Genomic DNA, 25,000 nt, shown 5'->3' on the forward strand with positions numbered 1-25,000 from the left:
CACACGGACACACACGCCTGCAAACACACGGCGCAGCAAATATAGGTGCTCGTCTTCATATCCCCAGGTGCATGAAGCAGAAATATTAATAATCAGGATGTTACAGAGTAATTAAAATGATTCCGAATGATGAGTGCGTGTGTGTTTTCAGTGTTTTTTTTTTCTATTAATTAAGCTGAATGATTTGATATGACACAAAACATAATGCTTTAATGGTGTCCTAAACTTGATGTGGTTGGAGGGGACAACAGTTGATGGGGCTATAGGGAGAGACAGCACCACACACACACACACACACACACACACACACACATAGAACTGCTCATTGGCCCTGCCTAAGAGGAGCATCTCTTTTTTTCGACATAATTATCTGTGTCATCACTTATGAGGCAATTAAACAAACATCAGTTCCTATTTCCTCTCCCTCTGTCTCTCCTCTTATTCTGCATCTGTCCTCTCTCCTGCCATCTGTGCTCCTCCAGTCTATGTATCTCTCCTCTCCTCTCCTCTCCTCTCCTCTCCTCTCCTCTCCTCTCCTCTCCTCTCCTCTCCTCTTCTCTCCTCTTCACCTCTCTCTCTCTCTGCTCATCTTCCTCCCCTCCTGTGTGACTCCAGACAAGGTTTCAATTTCAGCATGCTGATTGTCTCATTGCCGACTCTATGCATGTCTAACACTTACTGGCACTCTGGGGACCGGCAATACACACCATAGAATGCCTATTACACTCCCACACGTTTCTGGTGGGTGTGTGTCCGTGTTTGTGTGTGTGTGTGTGTGTGTGTGTGTGTGTGTGTGTGTGTGTGTGTGTGTGTGTGTGTGTGTGTGTGTGTGTGTGTGTGTGTGTGTGTGTGTGTGTGTGTGTAAGAGGTGATGAGGGTGTAAAATGCCTATTACGCTGAGAGTCTGGTCTCTTACACTGGAGAGAATTCTCTGGCGCCTAAAGAGCAGAAAATTGCAATGCTCCTTTTCCTCACTCCCCATTAACCTGCTTTTGAAACAAAGGCCCGGCCAAGGTGTGTGTGTGTGTGTGTGTGTGTGTGTGTGTGTGTGTGTGTGTGTGTGTGTGTGTGTGTGTGTGTGTGTGTGTGTGTGTGTGTGTGTGTGTGTGTGTGTGTGTGTGTGTGTGTGTGTGTGTGTGTGTGTTTTGGGAGTGCATGTGTGTATCCCTGCCCATTAGCCTTATGCACCATCATGGGGTAAAGCACCTTGTGTGCCTAACCAAGCAGAAACACTGGCATCTTTTCAGCATATACCTTCTGTTATTTTTTACTTTCTGTTTTATTAAACTGCCTTGAACAGGCTACTTACACAACAACAACGTCTCCTCGGCATCTTTTAGTCGCTCTGTTCAGTCACTCATTTTCTTTTCCTCTTTTTTTCAATCTATCCAGGAAGGATGGGCAGAGGCAGATGGCATCTTATGAAGAGTTTCGAGATGACTAAAGCAGCAGGCATATTTGTCTAATTTGCACAAAGACATCCACATCAAAGGACAAATCAAGAAGCATGCTCATTCAATGGATTTTTATCAGTCTATCCATTTCTTGTTCTCTCCCCCCCCCCCCCAGTACTCTTTTTCTCTCTCTGTCACATTCCTCTTTCTCTCTCTATTTTCAGAGCGTTATTAGGACATGATAAAAGCAAAAGGGATGTCATGACACAGGACCCCCTGTTAGCATTAGGAGGTGGGAGAGAAAGCGAACGAGAGAACGGAGAGGGTGGGTGGGAGGGGAGGAGATGAAAGAGATTTGTCTGGAAATGATTGCTCACAAGGCATTGATTCTCTGCTTTAATCTCACACAGTGTGCTCAAATTTCCTATTAGGGAGATGAAGAAAAGGAGCAAGAGGGAGATGGGTCTTATTCACATAGGTGGGGAGGTGAAACTTGGCATGTCTCTTAGTGTTTCTTTGGGCAGACAAAACATACATTTCCCATCCTCTGGAAAGGGAAGCAATGTCCTGAATGTATTTTTATTTATTTTTATTTTTGTACATGTGCTGCCTTGCTGTTAGGCCATTAGTCTGCTGTATGTTAACAATGGAGACGAACAACTATGGCTACTGAAATGCTGGAGGGTCACTCACACACACACACACACACACACACACACACACACACACACACACACACACACACACACACACAACGGACAAGCCACTGACAGCTGCTATCACTGCAAAGCTTCCTCCGGGTTAGCGACGATTAGCTTTAGCCTATAGGTAATCAATAGCTGCTATCAATTCCATACCTCCGATTGATGGATGAGGTAAAGGAAACAGAGGAAAATGAGAATGAATGGAGCAACAAAAGGAGGGATTTTTTTTTTTTTTTGTGGCTCTTGCAAGGATTGCAACAACTCTACCTGATCACACGACTTTATAACGTTCCTGTTTTTTTTTGTGCATGGATGTGTGTGTGTGTGTGTGTGTGTGTGTGTGTGTGTGTGTGTGTGTGTGTGTGTGTGTGTGTGTGTGTGTGTGTGTGTGTGTGTGTGTGTGTGTGTGTGCGCGCGCGCGCGCTCGCATATAGGGCTGCCTTCAATATCCATCTGTGAATCGTATCATTGCCGTCTGAGATTAGTGGCTGCTTGGACCCAGTGAGTGCATTGCCTGGTTACCGTGGCTCCGGCTCCACACAACCCTCCTCCCATCACTGGATTGTTTGTCTTAATGCTGTGTGACACGGCCCATTGTTTTGTCCATCTGTGGTTAAGAGTCAATGGACAGGGGGTGTATGAAGGGATTGAGGAGGGAAAAGAATGGAGGTGAGGGAGAAGAAAATAAAGAAGAACAGGGGTGAAAAGGAGGAGGAGGAGGAGGAGGGTGGGTGATGAAAAAAGGAAGGAAAAACAAGATGGGGACAAGAGCTGAGAGGTGAAAAAATACAGAAAGAGGAAGGTCAAAAAGAAGCCGAGCGTTAGGGAAAACATGCACTAACCCTGTGATTTCAATATGGTCGTAGGACTTTACATTCACCACTTCCTTTTCCAGGAGCTGTCCAGAGGCTTTCAGTTCCATATGGAGTGGGGCCTTAAGCTCTTTATGATATCACCGACGTGAAAGACGTTCTGGCCTTGTGACGCCATCCCCTCTTCAAAGGGTTAAGTCATATTTAGTATGCGTCCTCAGAGCCCCACGGCTTTGTATTGTAAATAAGACTAATGTGGCATTGGTCAGGTATGCTAATTCAGATAATCAGTGCAATTTCTGCAAATTATAACTGTCAGTGTGGTGGGCACAGAACCTTGGCGGAAAACATGAGGGAACAATTTAGCGCGGGTAATACCCCTCCACCAAAGAGCTGCTCAACTCAAAGAAAAACAATCGGCCTGAGCCCATACCGCCCCGACACACCATTTCAAAAATAGTTTATGGTGAACGAGGCTCTTTTTTTTTTTTCTTTCTGAGGCACAAGTCAGGCTGCTGCCCACTTTTTTCTATGTGCACACACAGACCGCAAAGTAATTATAATTTGCTTGGATGGAATTATTCAAAAAATGACCACATCTTTTACTCCCTCAGCCATAGAGAATATGGTTTTGGGAAATTTGGGGTAAATTGCTACTTGCCGAAAATATAATAATATACATATATGAATGTATCTTATTTTGATTTGACAAATGATTTAAAATGCAGTGTATTGTCTCCAACTAATTGCACAGCAATAAAAAACTACATACTTCACAGAAATCCTCTTGGGTAAAATCACATCACTCTCATCAGAATAGCTCTCCTCAGGAACTGCATTTTTACTCATGTCGGGCACATAAAATAACATTCCAAGTTTTTATTATGCGAGGAATGGATTCCATCTGACTGCAATCTGTGGGCTTTACCTTTTACAGTATGTAAGTAACTTCCTGTTTCATAGTAAATGAAAAAGAAAAGGTCAGAAATAAATTACTCTATTTAATCATCTGCATGTAAGCAAATCAATATGCATCGTAAGTGGCTGCCGTAATCTATTAAGAGCCATTTCTGAACACAGATAGCCAATGGATGACTACTTAGAGAGACACAGAACTGTGACTAAAAAAGGGCCAAAGGTGTTCTTTGTTGAGCTCGTCAGCTTGTCTCACCCTCATCATTCAAAGTTAAAAGAGAAAATGGCCACCACTATGCTAACTCTTGTGGTTAGTGAGATCTGGGTGTGTGTTGCATCCTTTCTCTCACTCCTCTCTGGCCATCCATGAATGTTTATGTAATGCCCACAAATTACTGAGACAAACCCTGGAAATAGACTTCTGTCTGAGGAGAGACCTTCCCGAACAAAAAAAAAAAAAAAAAGACGAAGAAGAGAACCGCTGGAATGGCGAAACCACCCCCACCAACCAGAAGGGAAAAAAAAAAAAAAGTATAAGATGAGGGAGGAGAGAAAACCTAATGCCTCAAAAGATGCTTTTGTGTCATCACATCGAAATGCTCTTTGGGAAACAGCAAAGCCCTTTCCCGCATTGAAAACTGAATGATCGTTTTTATTGGGTTTTTTTGGTGCGTCGACTTCAGACGGTTCGGGCTGGGTACATTTTGAAAACAAGGAAAGTCGGTGTACTTGCAAACGAGCGGGATAGCGCACTTTCTCTCTGCCCGTGCTCCATCACTTCCTGCTGGATGCACACAAACACATCTATATCCACATACAAGCATGTATGGGGATAATAAGAGTCCATTAGGCTCCGTTTTTAGCCTACAGCTGCTATGTAAATGGTTAGCACAGCAACACTAATTTGACTAGGACCAAAAATGTCCCAGAGCCTTATCACTCAGAGAAAACAAAAAGGCTCTGGACACACTCACACATGCACACACTCACATACACACACAGATGATAAAAGTGTTGTTGGTCTCTCTAAGTCAGAAGAGGTCTTTTGTTTAAAAGGGGGATTCAGACAAAGGGGGTCCTCTCCCTCCCTCTTTAATGCATGTCGGGTGGTGGCTGGTGGTGGTGGTGGGGGCTATAGAGGGATGGAGATGTGTGGGTGGTGGGGGGTGGTGGGGTGGTGGAGGGATGGATGACAGGCTAGGCTCTCAGAAATAATTACCTCCATAAGATCCCATCTCCCTTTTCCTTTTTGTGAGGGACAGAGGGAACGAGGAAGGGGGAAAAAAAAAAATGTGACAGAAAGTAAAGTATGCAGAAAAGGCCCCATGTTTCTGCTTGGTCTGGCTTATGAGGAGCTTTACACATGATGGAGCACCGGGCTAATGGGCGAGGATACACACAGGAAAAACACACTGATGCACACACACCTCCTCGCAATCTTTATGGCTAAACAAACGGTCAAAAGCGCAAGACGGAGGCGGCAACAGAAAAATCATTGTAACAGCTAAACTTCAGGGACCGTTAATGTCTCCAAAAATCCAGCTAAACAAATTGTTCAAATTATAAAACTGATGATGGAATACCCATGACTCCATTTCTGTCATATTTTTCTTCTTTTTTTTTTTTGTTGCTTGAATTTTCCTAAACAGCCTCATTCAGGGTGTAACTTCATTACAGGGCAGAGAAGAGCACACACACAAAAATCTAATTTTTTTAATAACTTTTGGACGACCCTCAAAGCGAAATGGCCCCCAAGTCTTCTATGTTGGGAGGCAATTCATTTATTTGCTCGCTCTTCTGATGCAAACTGGCATTTTTCATAAACTCAATTTTCTTTATCACTTATAATTGTACACAGAGAGGGACGGTTTATCTGAGACATGTGGACACAGTGGGCCTTTTGTCTCTGAGGGACACGTTAAAAGTTCATGGGCAAGAGTTTTGACTGCATAGACGGTGAGTGTTAACTCACACATTATGCACATGAAAGTGCGCAAATAGATGAGCGCTCACAGACACACAGTTGACTCATTTCAAGTGTTTACTGAGTGTAAAGAGTAAGATGACTGGGAAATATATGAGAATTAGAGACTCGAAAGGATAACAAAGACTTAAAGGTTCTTAAAAAAAAAAATACACAGATGCATCAGCAAACACGTGCTATGGCATGCGCACAATGCAGCACAAGTGTTGCTCATACACTCCTGTCTTTGTTCAAAACACCTATACCCTTGCGGTGCGTCTCTGCAGCACTGTATCCTTAATTAGGCCATAAAATCAGCATCAAAATTGTTTAATGAAAGCCATTCACATGTACATAAAGTCCAGAGCATTAGAACTCTTATTCCCAAATGAGCCTATAATTATCTGGCTCGGTGCCAAGTCCGGGGCTTTAAGAGAAAGATACCGGTCAGCACTTAAATTAATCTTTTTCATACCAGTCTCTAATGAACAGAAAGTGCTCGAGTCAGGAGTTGTAGCCCCAGCAAAACTAACAGCGCACGTACACAAGCACGTATACATAAACAGAGGGTCCTTAAAGTGAACACTGGCTGAAAATGTTGCCTACTATAGAGCCTTTTCCATCGGCAAAAACATTCACATCATCTATCACTATAGGAGCCTAAAGCAGTTATAATATACCTTTTTTTTCTTTTCTTTGTAACATCACCTAGTAAGCATTGTTACCACGTGTTATTGTGTAATCTAAAATGCAAACAGCTCATGTAAGAAAAAAAAAAAAAACCTGGTAAAAATAAACGACAAAGAAAAAAACAGGTGTTCTGTTTGACTCCAGAACTATAGAACAAGAACACAACCCCAATTTATTACATTGACTCTCAGTGTTTGATCTCTCCATGACACATTTGTACTTCCCCCTCTACCTACACCTGCCAAATGCTTATGGGCTACAAGTAAATGCCTTTGAAACATTTACCATGTACCTTGTGAAAGAATACTGTTGTTCCCCCCCAAAAAAATTATATAGAGTGGGCAAAAGAAGGGCATCCAAAAAAGTGGCTTAGGATTTTGCATGCTGCCAGTGTCCGCTTAAGCTTTTTGCACTAGCTTCCTCATGGAAATTCACCATGTGGCATCAAAGCCAAGGTATAAAACGAGGGCCCGAGCAACAAATATGGTGTTTTAAGAGTGGAACATTTGAAATAGGTGCAGTGGGCAAATATTGCTTTTGACAGGTTTAAAACCTGGTTGTGCTCGCCGGTTTGAGATGTAAAAAGTGGAGAGAAGAAAAAAAAAAAAAAAAAAGGCTTGGAGCCACAGCTTGTGTTCTGGATGAAAAAAAAATGGACAGGAGCAGGGGAGAGTGGGAGATGGAATAAGCAGGACAAAAAAGGAGGGAGAGAGAGAGAGAGAGAGAGAGAGAGAGAGAGAGAGAGAGAGAGAGAGAGCAGGATGGGGGGCAGGGGGCGGGGTGTTGGGGGCTACGTTAAAATGTAAGGTAATGATTTATCTAAGCATGCTTTTCTGCTGCACCCCAAATCTCACCGAAACTTTGATCCATGTGTAATTAAAACCAAACGCTCACCGGCGAGTCTCCATTTCAGGACTGGGAGCTCTTCTCCTGTTCGTGTGTGTGTGTGTGTGTGTGTGTGTGTGTGTGTGTGTGTGTGTGTGTGTGTGTGTGTGTGTGTGTGTGTGTGTGTGTGTGTGTGTGTGTGTGTGTGTGTGTGCGTGTGCGTGCGTGTTGGGATTCACATGTGTTTCTAAGCGCTGGGCCCCCATCTGTTTTGGGAGTACATGTACAGTATAAACAGGACACTTTGGGGAGCACAGATTCATAGTAAAATACACACACATATATATATATATATATAGATATATATAGATATATATATATCTATATATATATATACACACACACACACACACACACACACACACACACACACACACACACACACACACACACACACACACACACACACAGATGTATGAACTAATGCTATGCTGGAATGCTATTCAAAACGTGTTACCCCCTCCTCGCTGCACCACCATAACACCCCACACCACCCGCTCCTTCAGGTCAAGCAAAGCAAAAATAAGTTAAGCGCTCATTTTCTCCCGGCAGTATTAACATAGGGATGACTAAATAATGGACCCTGACTCTCCGTCTTCTGGTTTAAATTACAGCGCAGCCCCCTCCCCTTACACCCTGCAACCCCTCACCAACCATCCAACCCCCACTCAAAGAAAAACGATTAATCTTTTTTTTTTTTTTGTCTCTCTGAATGTTTTACAGTTCTGTTACACTTATTAGCTGCTGGCAGGACGGAGACTCTTAAATGAAAGCCAAATTGCTTTGGTCATGAGAAAGGAAATGAAAGCTCACTCCAGGGAGAGACTGTGTAGCCATAGCATACGTGAGTGTGTGTGTGTGTGTGTGTGTGTGTGTGTGTGTGTGTGTGTGTGTGTGTGTGTGTGTGTGTGTGTGTGTGTGTGTGTGTGTGTGTGTGTGTGTGTGTGTGTGTGTGTGTGTGTGTGTGTGTGTGTGTGTGTGTGACTAATGTATGTGTGTACAGGCCTTTCACTACGAGATCCTCCCAAGGTGAAATTTCATAAGCTGACTGCTTGCCTGCCTGGGATGTCCCTGTGCTCAGGACAGTGTGTGTGTGTGTGTGTGTGTGTGTGTGTGTGTGTGTGTGTGTGTGTGTGTGTGTGTGTGTGTGTGTGTGTGTGTGTGTGTGTGTGTGTGTGTGTGTGTGTGTGTGTGTGTGTGTGTCTGTTTCAGATATAAGCGCGGCAGCCTAATAGGAACAGTATGCTCATTTTGGAGAGATTAGGAGGAATGGACTGGTCTGTATCGAGAGAGACGTGATCTGGATGTGAAGGCCAGAGGAAGGAGGGAGTGAGAGAGGTTTGACAGAATAAAGAGGGAGTGGTGCGAGAAAAAAGAGATGGGAGGAGTGCAAGGCGTAAAGAGAGATGGCTCTGACTTCAAACAAAGACTGACCATCACAACTGGCATCAAAATTAAAAACAAAACAAAAAAACAAAACAAAAATCTAGAAAAACAAAACAGAAAATGACAACAACAAAAAAATAAAAAAATAAAAAATTGTGTGTGTGTGTGTGTACTGCAGAAAAAAGACAAAATCCACAAACTCAAATAGCAAAAAAAAAATAAAAAAACTCGAGTCAAAACAACCAAAGCAGACAGACAAAGCAGGTTGAAAGAGCACAGACCTTGGCTGCTGGGGCACTCCTTGACATGGAACAGCTCATTGAGGCTCAGTCCATCATCGTCTCCTCCCAGGCCTTGCTGGTGCAGCTGGAGTTTCCTCAGTCCTTCGTTCTGCTGGTGGCGAGCTGAGCGGCCGTGCTGGACCAGGTTGAGGCGGGCCTTGGTGGAGTAGTCGCACAGCATGCAGTAGTAGACACAGGACTCGGGGCTGTACGCACTGTCCTGGTTCTGCAAGTGCTGCGGGACAAAGGAGGGGAGAGAGCAACGTTAGGTGTGCTCACGTTTCAAGGCCGATTCTTCAGACAGTAACAGCTACACTCATCTCTCCAAAGTATTTCTTTCACAGTCGTTTTTTTTTTCAATAATATCTTTTTAATTGTTTTAAAAGAAATAAATGGCTATGAAAGCCTTCCTTCTGCTCTGATTCCACTTGAATTAAAAAATTTCAGAACCCAGAAATCTCACTTTTCTGGTTCAAACAAGGCAGCAGAAAGTCAGTGGGCAGCATGTCAGTCAGGACCATTATTTCCTTCAGTAGTATTGTACTCATTTTAACAAGAATCTGCTCGAGAGCTACGTTCACTTCTCCGCAAAGCTACTGCACACCCCAAAAAAAATCCTCAACTATCCCACATCAAACTCTGAAACAACAAAAGACTGTAGAAATAAAAGCAAGATCGAGAGCAAACAAACGAACCGACAAACGTCATTTTGTTCATTTTAAACTGAGGTAACACTATTAAACAGTAACAGATGTCTTCAGTTCAGACACAACACGGCATTTCAAATTAACTGGATATGGTCTAGGTGACATAAAGATTAAAAAAAAAAAAAAAATTAAAAAAACACAAAAAGTCAGACAAGGGGTTGAGTTCAGAACACTGTTTTTGTCTTTAACATGCACATTGTCCAGCTCTCCTTATTGTTGGCAGCTGCAGGGGTTTCTCATTCAATGTGTGCTGTCAGTTGCAAGCCCTTAATTTCCAGTTGCCTCTTTAATGGCATTGCAGCCATGCAAAGCTACCCCCTACCTCCTGTCCCTGCCCTCAGTGTGTAGGTGCACAAAACACACACACACACACACACACACACACACACACACACACACACACACACACACATGCATGCAGGCGAGCACAGCCTCCCCCCCTCCTCCACCTCTCCCCCCTATCCCACCTTGCCCTACTCCCATACACCCAGTCAAGCCAAGCATATCAAGTGTGCTTCTGTTGTTGCTGCCGGGCTAATGAACAATGCACAAAAACAAAAGACCGGGCCAAGCTTTTATTATCTGATCCTCTGTGGAAGAGAGAGAGAGAGAGAGAGAGAGAGAGAGAGAGAGAGAGAGAGAGACACACACACACAGGGAGGAAAACACAGCAAGGCAGAGAGAGAGAGAGACACAGAGGTGGCTCACAAAGATGAGTTTATACTTCAAGATGTATTCATACAGCCATGTGAGAAACAGGTGCAGGGTTGCAGGAGTTAATACACATAATGGCACATGTGAGTGCGAACCCTGTCCCTGGCATCTCCCATACAAGATGGTTCTTTCCCCGAAGCGCATGAAAAGTTAGCCAGGTAATATTCCCTCCGGGGTCATTGTTGCGTCATGTTATATGGAGCAAAACGAGGGAGACTGACTGGAAAAATTTATATGTGTGTGTGTGCGTGTGCATGTGCATGCTGTGGGAGGAGCAGGGCGCAGGTGTGTGAGTTCTACCTCCCCTCCCCTTTCCTCTTCCTCCTTTGACAAACAGGGATTAGCAACATAGCTACAGCCGCTAACACATCTTTTCTCTCTGTCTCTCCCTTTTTCTTTCTTTTGTAGGAAATCTTGCAAGGTTTTTCTCACGAGACGGTGGGACGTCCCCTCGCAGTCAGAGGCCCTTTCAGAAGTCTTAAGTTTTAATTAAGTCGGAGTTGTCAGAAGAAAGCTCCCCAAGTCCAGAGCTCAGGGCCATTAATTACAGCTATCTTTGTTTCTCTGTGAAAGGAGGCCTCCCTCGCTCTTTCTTTCTCTCTCTCTCTCTCTCTCTCTCTCTGTCTCTCTCTCTTTCTTTCTTTGCTTCTTTTCTTTCTTCCCCTCCCTCCCTAGCAGGGAAAACCAGGCTGCCCAGTCTTTTTCTGTGGAACACACACACACACACACACACACACACACACACACACACACACACACACACACACACACACACACACACACACATGCACGTGTGCTCCGGATGCAAACGCACATAAATCACTTGCGTAAACAAGAAGCTCTGAGTTCATGTCTTTTCATCGAAATATAAACTTTTCTCATTTTGCAGTGTTTTCCTTCTCTTCCCAACATAAGTCCTGACAGTGTTTCCAATCCTCTTGCCCATCAAGAGGGCCTTCCATAGCCACGCCATAATCCTATACACCACACACAAAAAAGCAGCTATACTTACAAACCTCCCCAGTGTTATTCACTCAGTCATCAATTATTACTCCTAGAGTACAAAAAAAAAAAAAAAGAAAAAAAAAAAGAAGACTACTTATTATTGCTGTGTGGCGTTTGTTCTTTCTCTTCTTTCAATTGTATCTGGACACTCCAACACACTCTTATTTCATGACCATTCTGATAAAGATGGGGGGCTATATAGAAGGGAATGAAAATGGGTCCTTTGAATTGGATGGAAAACTAGTAAACAAACAAAGTATTTACTTTCCCCAAGTGACAACCCTTAGTAATACATTAACAACTGCAATAGGATAGAAGTGTGTTTTGTGTGTGTGTGTGTGAACATGTCCATTGATGCTTAGGAGTCTTATAAGGAGAGAAAAGAGTTTCATTGGAGTTGTAGGGACATTAGGAGAATTGTACTGCTTTAAAATTAACATTTTCATCCATATCTGCTGTGATCTAAAACACCACACATTCTTCAATGCCTTAACTTACACTGTAATGTATTTAGGATATGAGGCCTCAGCTGAGAGTAGCTGAATGATATACTTGAGGGTTGAACCGGGCTGCCAGATAGGTTTAGGCCTAATATTAATTCTCCCCCCATCAGCACATTCCAGAGGGTTTGTTTAAGACCTAAACTAGAGGTTTGACTGTCGCTCTCTGGCACTCGGCAGGCCTGAAATGCAGGCGGTCTGGTGATCACAGGCCAGGACATCCATGATTTATGAACTTTTAAAGGAGCACTTTGACTCCTGCCAGGCGTGGGCTGTGTAATGCATATTCAAACACACAAACACACTGTTCCTGCTCCTGGGTTTGTGCCCATGTGTGTGTGTGTGTGTGTGTGTGTGTGTGTGTGTGTGTGTGTGTGTGTGTGTGTGTGTGTGTGTGTGTGTGTGTGTGTGTGTGTGTGTGTGTGTGTGTGTGTGTGTGTGTGTGTGTGTGTGTGTGTGTGTGTGTGTCTGCTTGAAATGTGTATGTAATTTATGCCGCACGTGTGTGTGTGTGTGTGTGTGTGTGTGTGTGTGTGTGTGTGTGTGTGTGTGTGTGTGTGTGTGTGTGTGTGTGTGTGTGTGTGTGTGTGTGTGTGTGTGTACATACATTTGTATTATATCAAGTGTGTATGCTGTACATACATTTGTATCATATCAAGTGTGTATGCGCACGTGTGTGTGTGTGTGTGTGTGTGTGTGTGTGTGTGTGTGTGTGTGTGTGTGTGTGTGTGTGTGTGTGTGTGTGTGTGTGTGTGTGTGTGTGTGTGTGTGTGTGTGTGTGTGTGTGTGTGTGTGTGTGCAGAATGGCTAAAAGGGCCATCCTCATCAATATGGCACCTCTCCAGAGTGCCTGGTGGTTAATTGTTGGGGATTAGTGTTTGGCAAACAACCAAATAAGCTAACACTCCCTGTGGGCCAATCAAAATCAGCTAAACAGCACTCCCTAGGTGGACTTAAACGTGGCACAGACTTCTCTGGATGGCGGACGAGGTGCATACACACCCACATACACAGGATGCAAAGTATGACACTGAGGATTTCCTGTTTACCTGTCAAAAACACAACATTGTCAGCACACACAAGCGCACACACACTGGGACTTGTATGAGGAGAGGGGAGGAGAGTCACTTTGACAGGTAAAGGAAGCTCCCTTGTGTAGTGGTTTGCTGCTGCTGTGTGTCTGTGTGTGTGTGTGTGTGTGTGTGTGTGTGTGTGTGTGTGTGTGTGTGTGTGTGTGCGCGCGCGCGTGCGGGTGCCCGTGAGAGGATGACAGAGGACTGCATTCATTATGCAAAATGAGATGTTTACAAAACACCTTTCTCACACACACATAAACACAGGCAACACACACACCTCCCCTCCACTCGCTCCCTGGGTTTGCGGGGAGGATAGCAGCACCACTGTCTCACATCCATTTGTTCTATCTGGGGTGACAAAGCTGCCTCATTAACTGAATTCTTAATAAGCCAAGCCAAAAGACATCATCTCACAACTTCTTTTATCTCCGTGCATGTACATGTAGTGAGTGTGTGTGTGGGGGGTATAATTTCAATCATTCTTTTCTTCTCACTGTGTGTGTGTGTGTGTGTGTGTGTGTGTGTGTGTGTGTGTGTGTGTGTGTGTGTGTGTGTGTGTGTGTGTGTGTGTGTGTGTGTGTGTGTGTGTGTTTGATTTTTATGCATCAGTAAAATCGACTCTGCATTTTTTTTGTATTTTTACCTCATAAATATGTTTGTGTGTCTGTCTATAATTTCAACCGAGTGTTATTTTTTTTTTGCCTGTGATTGTGATGTGTTCACTGGTGACATAAAAATATTTCAGCACAAAGCAGTGGGGTTGCATTTTCCTCCACAAACCAAATAACAAATTAGGGTATTCAGTACAAACATGACTCTTTCCTGTCATTAAGTGTAGAACCAGGCAGCTAATGAATACATACTGAAAGTAGAAACCCTCCGCCACAGCAGCTATATCTTAATAACCAGTGTGTGCGCGCGTGTGTGTGTGTGTGTGTGTGTGTGTGTGTGTGTGTGTGTGTGTGTGTGTCTACACGTTTTTATACGTAAAGAATCTGTGCATACATTCAGTTTTGTTGTGAGTCCGCAGAGAGCATACATGCAAAAGTTCACCACACACAGTGTGAAAATAAAAACCTCTTTATCTCCTTTCATCAGTATTTTTTTTTCTTCTTTTTTTTAGAGTAGGTAGGGAGCTCATTGTTGGGTATACCTTATTTTTTGTTTTGTTTTAAAGACTGTCACCAGCTTCCGGTGATATCCCCTGAGCCCCTGAGGGCCATCAGAGACAAAAACAGCCCCACTTGGCCCAGCAAACAACAAAAGCATGTATTGTTCCTTGAAAGTATTTTAAACACATACCAGTACTGCCTGGAAGGCTGCCAAGTGTAGAATTCCATCAGTGCTACCACCTCCCTAACACATGTTACTGCTAACCGCCACTCAGCCCCCAAGACATAGATGTAAGGCAAGATCAGTGCCGATGGATCCGCTGGCAGACTGTGCTGCTGAAAAGAGAGGCTGAGGGCTCAGGTATGTGCCACTTTGCTTCCACAGATAAAGAGAACAGCAACTATAGTGTTTGGAGACTCGCTGCTCAGACACAAAAACAAATAAGCATATAGAACCCACGCAGCAAAAACTGCTGAGTGCACAGTGCAACAGATATACACACAAAATGCACAACTCCTGCTTCTCTCCTACAAGGCCACAGTGAGTGATCTGAAGATGCTGGAGACACAAACAAACAATCCCCCCCCCCCAAACAACCCAACCGTCTTTTATTTCCTGATGGTCGTCTTTCCTCTGTTGACTACCCAGGCACTCATTTTTTATGGGGGTTATAATCAAATGATTGTCTACATATGCAAAGACAAATATTTCCTCGAGCTAAACTGCCTCTCCCGTTTTTCTAGGCTCTGCCTGCTGGCAGTCACATGTGGTCACAGCTCTAGGGCCTGTCCATAAGGTGCAGGGCCTGTGGGCGAGCTTCGCTTAGGTCACCCAGTACTAATAAGCATCTATGGTATAATCGCCGCCAAGCCAAATAAATGAATTATCACAAGGAGTCTTTCATACTACATTTGTGCCGGTCTTCTCCATTTCTGTACTATCTCCCCCCCCTTCTCTCTCTCTCTCTCTCCCCCTCACCTCTTCTTTCACATTTTTCTCCATTCCTTCTTTATTCCTCTTTTTTATTTGTCAGCAAAAAAAATAAAATGAATGCGCTTCTTCGTGGGTGTGTGGAAAATAATGCAAGTCCAGTTAATAGCCTGGCCTTACATTTTTCTGACTCCTACATATGGACACACACACACACACACACACACACACACACACACACACACACACACACACACACACACACACACACACACACACACACACACACACACACACACACACACACACACACACACACACACACACACTCTCGTGTGTCTGATGTATGGGGTGAAGTCCAATGTGAAGTTCCCAGCCTTCCTGACCTCTGGCCCCTCTCGGAAAAACTGCTGTCTATTTCTTATGCACTTTCTTTTGCTCAAGCAAACACACACAGGGAATACATACCAGAGGAAAGAAACGAGTAAAAAAAAAAACAACGCCATTGATTTATAAAATTTGTTTGTAGAAAATATATTCTCTACACACCACACACTGTATTTTCTATTACACTGACCGAGCAGTTGGGAATAACAGCTTCTAGGAGACAGAGACACCAGAGCAGATCTCACGTACTCATCGGTGCATTTCAGTTAGGTGTCCTGAAAGCCAGCTCACCTCCATCCCCCAAGATAATGGATCAGTATTTACATTAGCATTAGATTTAGACAGCATGGCTCAGCCACTTACTCCCTATTAGCCATCCTGACCTTCGTCTATTAGGGTCTAAAAGCCCCCGCTTGTCTCCACCCGCCGCCAGGTGAGACTGACCAGACCTCCCCACTTCCCTAAACCATCTTGCTTCTGAGATTATCTTTTCCATCCACTCACAAAGGGATACAGATCATAAAATGCTGAGATCAAGATCATTAAAATGCTAACATCCTTGTGGGATTATCTTTTTCCTGCACAGTGTGAGGGGAGGGATATTGCTGAAACGCTAACATACTTTTTGGGTAGGGTTCATCGTTTTTCATCTCTCCCTACATGTAAAGATGCTTTTGGGAAATCAAGGCGAGGTCTAATTGACAGGGATTATGAAAGACAGGGAGAAAAACAAAAATAAAGGGGTTGAAAATCTGGGGCTTCATCTTATTGGCTGGTACCATCAAAGAGGTTTGAACTACACTGATGTTGTTATATTTAACTAAAACTGAAAGGGAAGAGAAGGGAAAATAATTTTGGTGCCGAGAGGAACAGAGATTTTTGCCAAGTTTGTTTTTCTTTGCTCTGTTCATAATGGAGGCTCACTGAAAAAAAAAGTCTATTAGAGGGAGTTAGACAAAAGGAATGACAGAAACATACAGTGAAAGATAACTTACTCATAGATATGATGATAGGAGAGGCGAGGGAAATCTATGACAGAGAGAACAAAGGAACAAGCGATGGAGAGAGAGGGAGAGAATGATAGGGAAGAATCTAGACGAGCGTAGTCGGGTTCAAATCACTAATTACACATTCCTGAGCCTGTGAAGGGGAGTATTGTTTTCCAGTTAGCCTCTACCCTGTCGCATGGTTTCACTTAGCACAAAACAAAAGGTACAGGGAACAAAACACAAGCCTAATACCAGGCCCTGCTAATGACAGAGAAATGGGAGAAATTATCCCTGGGGTGGATCCTCGTGAGAAAATGGCTGGTGATTACTGGACAAAGGGAGTTCATTTTGAAACTGTCACAAAATGGCAGTCTGCTTGTGTTTTTTTTAAGAGTTGTATTTATCAAATGATTGTACAATTTAACACTTTTTTTGATAGATGCATCACTGCCCATGCTTGGGCTACACTTATCTCCAACTAAAGTTTGTAAAAAGCTTTGTATAAAATTACAGAATCCACTTCCAAACACAAAAATGTTAACATTTCAACACTTTTAATCAAACAAAAATAAAATTTCAGGCCTTACTCTGAAGAATCCGTGCAGCAGTGTGGCTTGTTGTGTGGACAAGCCTTGCATGAGTGTGTGTATGTGAGCGCAGGGTGGAGTGGTACCTCTGCCAGTGAGAGCACAATGAAAGCACCTCTTCAGCAGCACTGCTTTGCATATTGCCACAGGAAATCAAATGCCTTGCAGTTGACCTACAAGATGGCACACTTGATCCCTTCCCCACTTTACAGAAGGCAGCCATTTCGGTCTGCTTTGTCTGCTTTAGCCCCTCTTGATTATCAAAACTCAAACATTTGAGTAGTGACTGGGTGCCACGGAGCACACTCTGATAACAATTTTATGACATGTTACAAACTCAGCCAACCACACATTTGACAACTTGGGATGTTCTGTCTTACCCCCATAAAGCCCCATAATGATGAGCTCTGTGCTGTTCTGGCAACATGGAAGACCCCCAACATTTCCTGAAAGGAGCCAGGGAAGGGGGTAAGCTGATATGGGGTGGCAGCGCTGGGCAGAGTCACCCGGCTGGTAGTGTTTGCCCAGGCCCCAGCAGTCTAAAGGAAGGATATTGTTTTCCCCTGAAAAAGCCTCAGCCGCAGTCCACATACCAGCGTCCACTCAACATACCAATGGGCTCTTTGAAGATTACTCAAATGTTTGCCTTTGTTCCCCCTCCTTCCCCATCTGCCCCTACCCCTGGTACTGACCTACACTCCTGCCAGAATAAGGAAAATAGGAGAATGGACAAACTGGAAAAAAAAAAAAAAAAAAAAAAAAAAAAAAAAATCAAACTTATATCTTCAGAAAACAGTGGGAAAGTAATACCACCCGAAGCTGCACTCAGATTCAAAATGGCCTCTGTGAGGGATGGGCAGCTAAAGGAAAGAAATAAAAGTGCTGTGGCCACCAGCAGAGTGGATCTAAACATAAACACGAGAGAGAAGGGCAGTGTATTAATGCATGGCAGTTTATATGCAAGGGTATTAAATGCAAGTCTTTCATCTGTCTGCAGATAGAGAGAGAAACATGCTTTTAAAGACAGTCCGCTCCTCATCCCTGGTGCAAGTCCACAATTAGAGTTGAATATGATAATTCCGATGGGTTAATTTAGCTAAATGCGCCGAAAACTAAGGACCCCCTTCACCCCCATGCAGCCCACATTAATCCCGAACAAGTAAGTGGGCTTTCTATCAGGTCTATTTCAAAGCATTAGGGATTACCTCGCAGAAACTAAGCTGCTTGAACTCACAGGAGGTCAGTGGCATTGTGCTGCTGCAAAGATGGAAGGCCAGCAGTAGAGACGGATAGACAGCAGGACAGGTCGGCTCCCCTTTCTGCAGCTCTCCACCAACATCCCCCGATCCCTCTCCCTCCTTCGTCTTCCTCTCACTCCCCCCCCATCTCTCTCTTTCACCGTATAATCGAATATCTCCCACTACTTATCTATTCACTGAGCACCTAATGGTTAAAATCAATTACAGCTGGAATGCTGAAATGCCGAATACTGGTCCACATGCTGATAATGACAGAGAGAGTGTGAGAATGAGAGAGAGAGGGAGAGAGAGAGAGAGAGAGAGAGAGAGAGAGAGAGAGAGAGAGAGGGACTTGGGACAGTTCCAAGGGAGTAGCACAATTACCTCCAATCGATTGATTATTGATTTGGAGTGGCGTTGAGGAGTATTTCAGTTCAACTTTGTCCATATCAATATCCTGATAGCTTCATGAGAGGGGAAAAGCGTGATAGTGCTATCTAAATACCATTCGAAAGCTGATGTAACACTTCATACTATTTTCAGAACAGATATAGAAAAAAAAAAAAAGGGTTTTATGACAACTTTCATACAAATTAAGCACGCATTTTAATGTCAGGTGATTTCAAAAGTAAAGCTAATGAACTTACACAAAAGTATTTATCTGATATCCCTGCCATGTGATCTGTCTGAGGCTGCTCTGATCAAATCAATGCATCAAAAGTGGAGACAACATGCCCCGAGAGATCATATTTGAGCTCATGCGCCTTCTTTGATTATTACTTTTTTGGTTTTTTTAACAGTCTTGTTATCTTTGTCCCAACAGCATGATCAAGACCCAAGAGAAAAGAACGGGGATAGGAAGGAGTTATGGAAATAAGATAAAAGATAGGAGGAAGACAAGTGTGTGAGGAAGGGGGCGTGAGGGTGGAAGGAGGTGGAGGAAGAGAGAAGTGTGTGTTTGGATGGGTGTTGGGGATGAGGGTTAAGATGAGGGGAAAAAAGACACACACAAAAAAGAAAAAGAAAAGATAAACTCCTGCTAGCTCCTTTGTTCCCGCATCCCAGCAATATTCCCTTTCCTTCTGGTGGTCTGAAGACAATAACCCCCCTCTCCCCCTCCCACTTTCCACACACTTCACAACTACCCCCCCCCCCCCCCGACCCCCCCTTCTGCTATCGTTCCCATACCTGTCAGCCCCGATCTGCTTCACAGTCGCCTGCACATGGACACGGCCCAAATGACCCACTGCTCAGAGAGGGGTGGGAATGATTATGAAGAGGATCACATCTGGCTATTAATATGAGAAAACCAGCGCTGTCTTTTTCTGTGTCTCCCACAGACGAAAACACACCTTTTTCCAAGTGAAAAACAAAAAGGCGTCTGGTTTTAACTAATTTATCGGAGAGTCAAGAAGTAGAGAGGAAGGGGGGTGAAGGGGTGGGTGGGTGGCTAGGGTAATTAAACATTACATATGAGTGTCAGTCAAGTGCCGGACCAAAGCTGGACATTGCACAAACACACACACACACACACACACACACACACACACACACACACACACACACACACACACACACACACACACACACACACACACACACACACACACACACACACAAACCAGTGCTCTGCCGACCATCTGGTAACGGCGTTGAAGGGAGAATGGGCGAAACTCTTATTAATATCTATGAGGATTATTAGGATGAAGGGGGAGGGTGGTGGAAGTCTGTCCATTCAAAACCTTACCGTCAAACAGAAAGCTACAGCCACAGCGTGTGTGTGTGTGTGTGTGTGTGTGTACACACACACACACACACACACACACACACACACACACACACACACACACACACACCTGCTTTTATGCTTTAATTAGCCACCACCCTCCATCCCCCCACTTCACCACCCCCTTAGACCTCTGAAAGATTTCCATTGTAATCTCCATGCAGGTGAAAGAGGAGATGATTTGAATAATCTACTAACCAGCGTCTCTTTGCCTCGCAGAGAGAAAGAAAGAGAGAAAGAGAGCGACCCAGAGCCAGAGAGGGAGAGAGGGACAGACAGACAACCTTTCTGGCATAAATACTGAAGTGAATTAATTTGTCTGCTCAGGTTTACAGAGCTGAACTCTTGGCGGCATCATCCGTCTCCATGACAGAACATGAAAATCTATATCTTGCAGTCAAGTAGCATCTAGTGTGAAGTGTCTGAGAACATTCCTTTTTGAAGAGAATAGCAACTCTTTAAGTCTTTCTGTGAGTGAGACAAGGATGTTGTGATCAAGAGCCTGTGTCTGGAACAAGCGTACCGGGGCTCAAGTGGAAAATGGTAACTTGATAACCAAGACGACAATTGTGTGTGAGAGTGAATGCAGTTACAGTACATGGGAGTGTGTTTCTGTGAATCTGTGAATGTCTGTAATGCCATACCTTTGTGTGTACATATGCATTAATATATATGTGTGTGTGTGTGTGTGTGTGTGTGTGTGTGTGTGTGTGTGTGTGTGTGTGTGTGTGTGTGTGTGTGTGTGTGTGTGTGTGTGTGTGTGTGTGTGTGTGTGTGTGTGTGTGGTGCCATGCATTTGAAATAGATCCAGTCTCTTTTCTATTCCAGGGACCAGCACAATGGCTTTTTATGCAAATCTATGGGAGTCAATCTCCTGTCCATTTCCCCATCACACAAGTCCAAATGACAGTCCAATAATTTGGGCTGCATATATATAGGGCCATTTGATTTTCAAATGAGAGTGGGCAGGGTTGACCCTTGCTAATAGCCAAGGCACAGTGGTAGACTTAATATCACAGATGCACAAGCACAGCTACCTTCATCTGAGAGAGATGGAGGAGAATTAAAAGTGTGTGTGTGTGTGTGTGTGGGGGGGGGGGGTTAGAAGAAATAAATGGTTGATAAAAAAAAAAGCAAAAGAGAGAGAGAGAGAAATACAAAGGAGAAGGTGAAAATGAAGAAAGAGATGCATCTACAAATCCAGTCTCCTTTCCACATCTTTTCCTTCCATCTTTCCCTCCTTCAGTCCTGCTTCTTGTTTAATTCCCCCCCCCTCCCCGTTCCCCACCCCCTGATTCCCAGCCATGGTGTTGCCAAGAGGATCATGGGTAATGAGATGGCCTATCTGCTGCTCCCCAGGGGAGAGATAGAAAGAGAGAGAGAGAGAGAATGAAAGAAAGAGAGTCACAGACAAAACAAAGAGAGCGGGTGAGACAGAGATGGTGAAAGAGTGTGAGACAGAAAGGAGGACTTAAAGAGACACTGTATCCTCTGTATGTCCCACTAACTCACTCCATCTAAACGTCCTTTCTGCTTCAATCGCCGTCATAAAAAGTTGAGCATTTTATGATTCCAAGATTCCGAGTTCAAAGGAGATCGTGAGGGAAGAAAAGGAAAGGGGGAAAAAAAATAATGAAAAGAAAAACAGAGATATGGAAAAGCGCAGTTTACCCGGACCTCCATTTCCGCTTGAATTATGACGGAAAGTTGGACAGACAGGGGTGGGGTGGCAGTGGTTGGAGACAGTTGAAGATTTATTCGGACAGCCATCTGAGAAACAGGTGCCGAAGCCTTTGAGACACAGAGTGTGTGTGTGTGTGTGTGTGTGTGTGTGTGTGTGTGTGTGTGTGTGTGTGTGTGTGTGTGTGTGTGTGTGTGTGTGTGTGTGTGTGTGTGTGTGTGTGTGTGTGTGTGTGTGTGGTCCTTGACCATGCCACATTGACCATGAACATTCTCAACTCCTAATGACCCAGGGGCGAAGCATAGCCCAGGTCTCAACCTCAAAGCTCTGCGGGGACACGCACACATACAAACACACATGCTCACTACAAACTCAACCCCCTACTTAGCCGGGCGGCACTTGTGAATGGCACTGACAGATTTACTTCTGTCTCCATGTGTATTAAGGCCAGTGTTTGTTATTAAAAATCATAACGAAGCCATACATCATCATACTCAATGCAAAGCTAAACACGAGACGGGCCAGCTTTGGACACACTATGCTACAACACCATTTAATGCAGCGCTTACCTCACAGGCTGCGAGCACATCTTCTATTTTGTCATTTACAACATTTCTTGGGGATAAATATTTGCACTTGACAGCTGTGATAATACCACTAAAGTGAGCTGCTACACACTCTCCAGATACTAATAAATTCTGTATTATGAGAGATACTTAGTGGTAGCGTTCTCATTAAAAAAACACACCAGGACCAATTAGATCTCCTAAATTTCCTGCCCAATAGGCAGCGAGGTGTAGACCTCCGCTTTTTCCATGTAAGGCCTGTGACTTCCTGCGCCACCTGCTGTGCCCTGGACACCAGATGACTTGATGTCCATGTGCTGCTAATGTCATTTCCTTCTTGCTGTTTCAAAGTCTGGAAAAAAAAAAAAAAAAAACCTCTTTCAAACTCTCAATTCCCCTTAGAAGTACTCCATTGCTGCTACAAAGCAGCCATAAAATCTCCTGAATATGCTTTTTGTTTGTATCTTCAAATGGTTTCCCATGCCATAAAGATATTCTGTGTTTCCAAAAAAACAGATGGTAAAGTCGTCAACACTCTTTTATGCGCCCGGCCAAGCTACCTCTATCCCCATGTGCTTTTCACCTCTGCCAATACATAAAAGGAGAGGTGTTTTTCTGGTCAAATAAAGAAATGATTTTTTTTTCCTCTGCAGCTCTCTCTCTGCTCTGCCTCGGCTTTCTCTCCCTCTCTCTCCCTCTGCTTTACCACCACATGTCCAAGGGTAAAATAGTGGAATTTCTGCCAGAGGCATTAAAAATCGTCATCTGTGGAACAGATTTGTTGAGGCCTGTGGGGTAGGTGGGTGGGTAGATGAGGTACAGGGGTGTATGGGTGCAGTGAGGGGGCATTGGGATGACCCTCACTTGCCTTGGCTAAACTGCTATGTGTGCGTGAGCCTAAAAGGATACTCCCATGGTTAACTTTACTTTCTTGGAAAGTGAAATGAGAACAAATTAGGAATGAGTTCAGACAAGCCTCTTGGTTACATTTCTGTGCTGTTGATAGTGCTTCTTGTGTTTCTACATTTAATCACAACTGATAGAAATATAATTTGTACATGATTAAATGGTTGCCAATGTTTAGTGTATCCTTGGTAACCTATCTGCTTATTGCCTCATATTTAATCAACTGAAACAGCAGCCAAAAGTTGGTCAACACTCTCGTATGCTTGTGCACACATGTACACAAAGCGAGAGGCACATATGCCAAAGTGTTCTGCTGATAGTGAGGAGATCCTGATTTGAGTCAACTAATCAATCTGATCCTATAGGTCAGGACCTAAGCTAATGTAGGGCAGTGTGTAAGCAGCGTGTTTGTTAAGAATTTATAAATTCCCCTCGAGCAGAGACATCTCCAACTCATCCCATGCCAAGTTCAGCCTCTGCCAGACTGTTGGACAATCCTGTGTCAATAACTACATCCTGTTGCAGTCCACTAGGACTGTTTTAAATAACGCTAAGACAGCCAATGTGCTTAATCCAGTTAAGCCTTAAAACTGTAAGTAAGAATCAGTCACAGATTTTCAAATACAAGTAATTCCTTAAAGATTACTGAGCAATACAGGCACGACATTCCTAAAAAAAAAAAAAAAAAGAAAAGAAAAAAAAAGGTCAGTTGAGGAATACTCCTTTATAAATATAATGTTGCAAATTGAAATCATACAACTTTTGCATTTCATGTATCAAGTTTTTGTCAAATACAGTTACTGAAACATAAGAACTCCTTTTTTCTAAATAAGAGTAAATAACTGTGATGAGATCTAATCATTAAAGTATCGAAGTGGGTAAATCACTGTAAAAACAAAATAGTAAATTTGGATTCTATTTAAAACAAAACGTGTTTTCTAAATCTTCTTAATGTCTCCCCATGTAAGGTCCAACAGACACAAACACGTGCACATACACACATAAACACCTCCCGTTGCCAAATGTTGCATAGAGTAGTAAAGAAATCCTCATTAATGTAATGCACTTGATCCTGTCTTGTAGGTCAAGGCCTTGGAAATGTAACAGCATCCTATTAAGCTGAAGGAGACGTCTGACAGACTAAATCACCTTAAATATATAGGAGCAGAGAAAGATGCCAAATATCGGGCATGTTGGAATTTCTTTGCAGGAACTATTTATTGCTCCGAGTGTGAAGAGTTTAATTAGTTAAGTAACAGATTCCCTGTATTAGTTTAGCGCTCTGATGGGCAACTTGTGTGGCAACACGACGGCAGATCGTGATTAAATAAGCCAAAGCAAAAAAGGTTCTCCTAATAGCCTAAAGAACAGGAGAGAGATAATGCTACCAAACAGTATGTGTTTCTGGTTTCATTAATGAAACGTATTCAAGATACACCTATTTGTATTTTCATTAACACATATATAGCCATACTTTTTACAATAATTAAAGAAAAAATATTCTGCATTAAAAGAAGGTTTTGTATAGTTTCAAAGTTATTAATGTGTATATGTGCATCACGTATATCTAGAGTACCTGAGTACTTCCATTGTACTATTGTCCAGTAGACTGTGTTGCTAACTCGGCTGTACATGTAAACACATTTTTGAATTATTAAGAGCTGGAAAAATGAGCTGAAAAAACAGCTGAAGATAATCAAAACTTTGAAATATTCTAAACTCGCTGATAAAGCATGACTTGTGTATAATTAACAGAAACAGTAGTGCCAGCTGGTCACAAGCAGG

The 25,000-nt window shown here is 43.4% G+C and overlaps 1 protein-coding gene across 1 annotated transcript in view; it reads right to left on the bottom strand.

Moving 5' to 3' along the window:
* The window catches only part of zfhx4 (zinc finger homeobox 4), an 85,662-nt gene that overhangs the window by 32,020 nt on the left and 28,642 nt on the right, over window positions 1-25,000 (bottom strand). Inside the window, 1 exon segment of the mRNA XM_069705532.1 lies at window positions 9,031-9,265. Coding sequence (XP_069561633.1) covers window positions 9,031-9,265 — 235 coding nt within the window.

The sequence above is a fragment of the Brachyistius frenatus genome, unplaced genomic scaffold (genome assembly GCF_029030835.1).
Source record: "Brachyistius frenatus isolate BFR_SWC_R1_liver_20210118 unplaced genomic scaffold, ASM2903083v1 Contig_57, whole genome shotgun sequence".
Classification (NCBI taxonomy): Eukaryota; Metazoa; Chordata; class Actinopteri; family Embiotocidae; genus Brachyistius; species Brachyistius frenatus.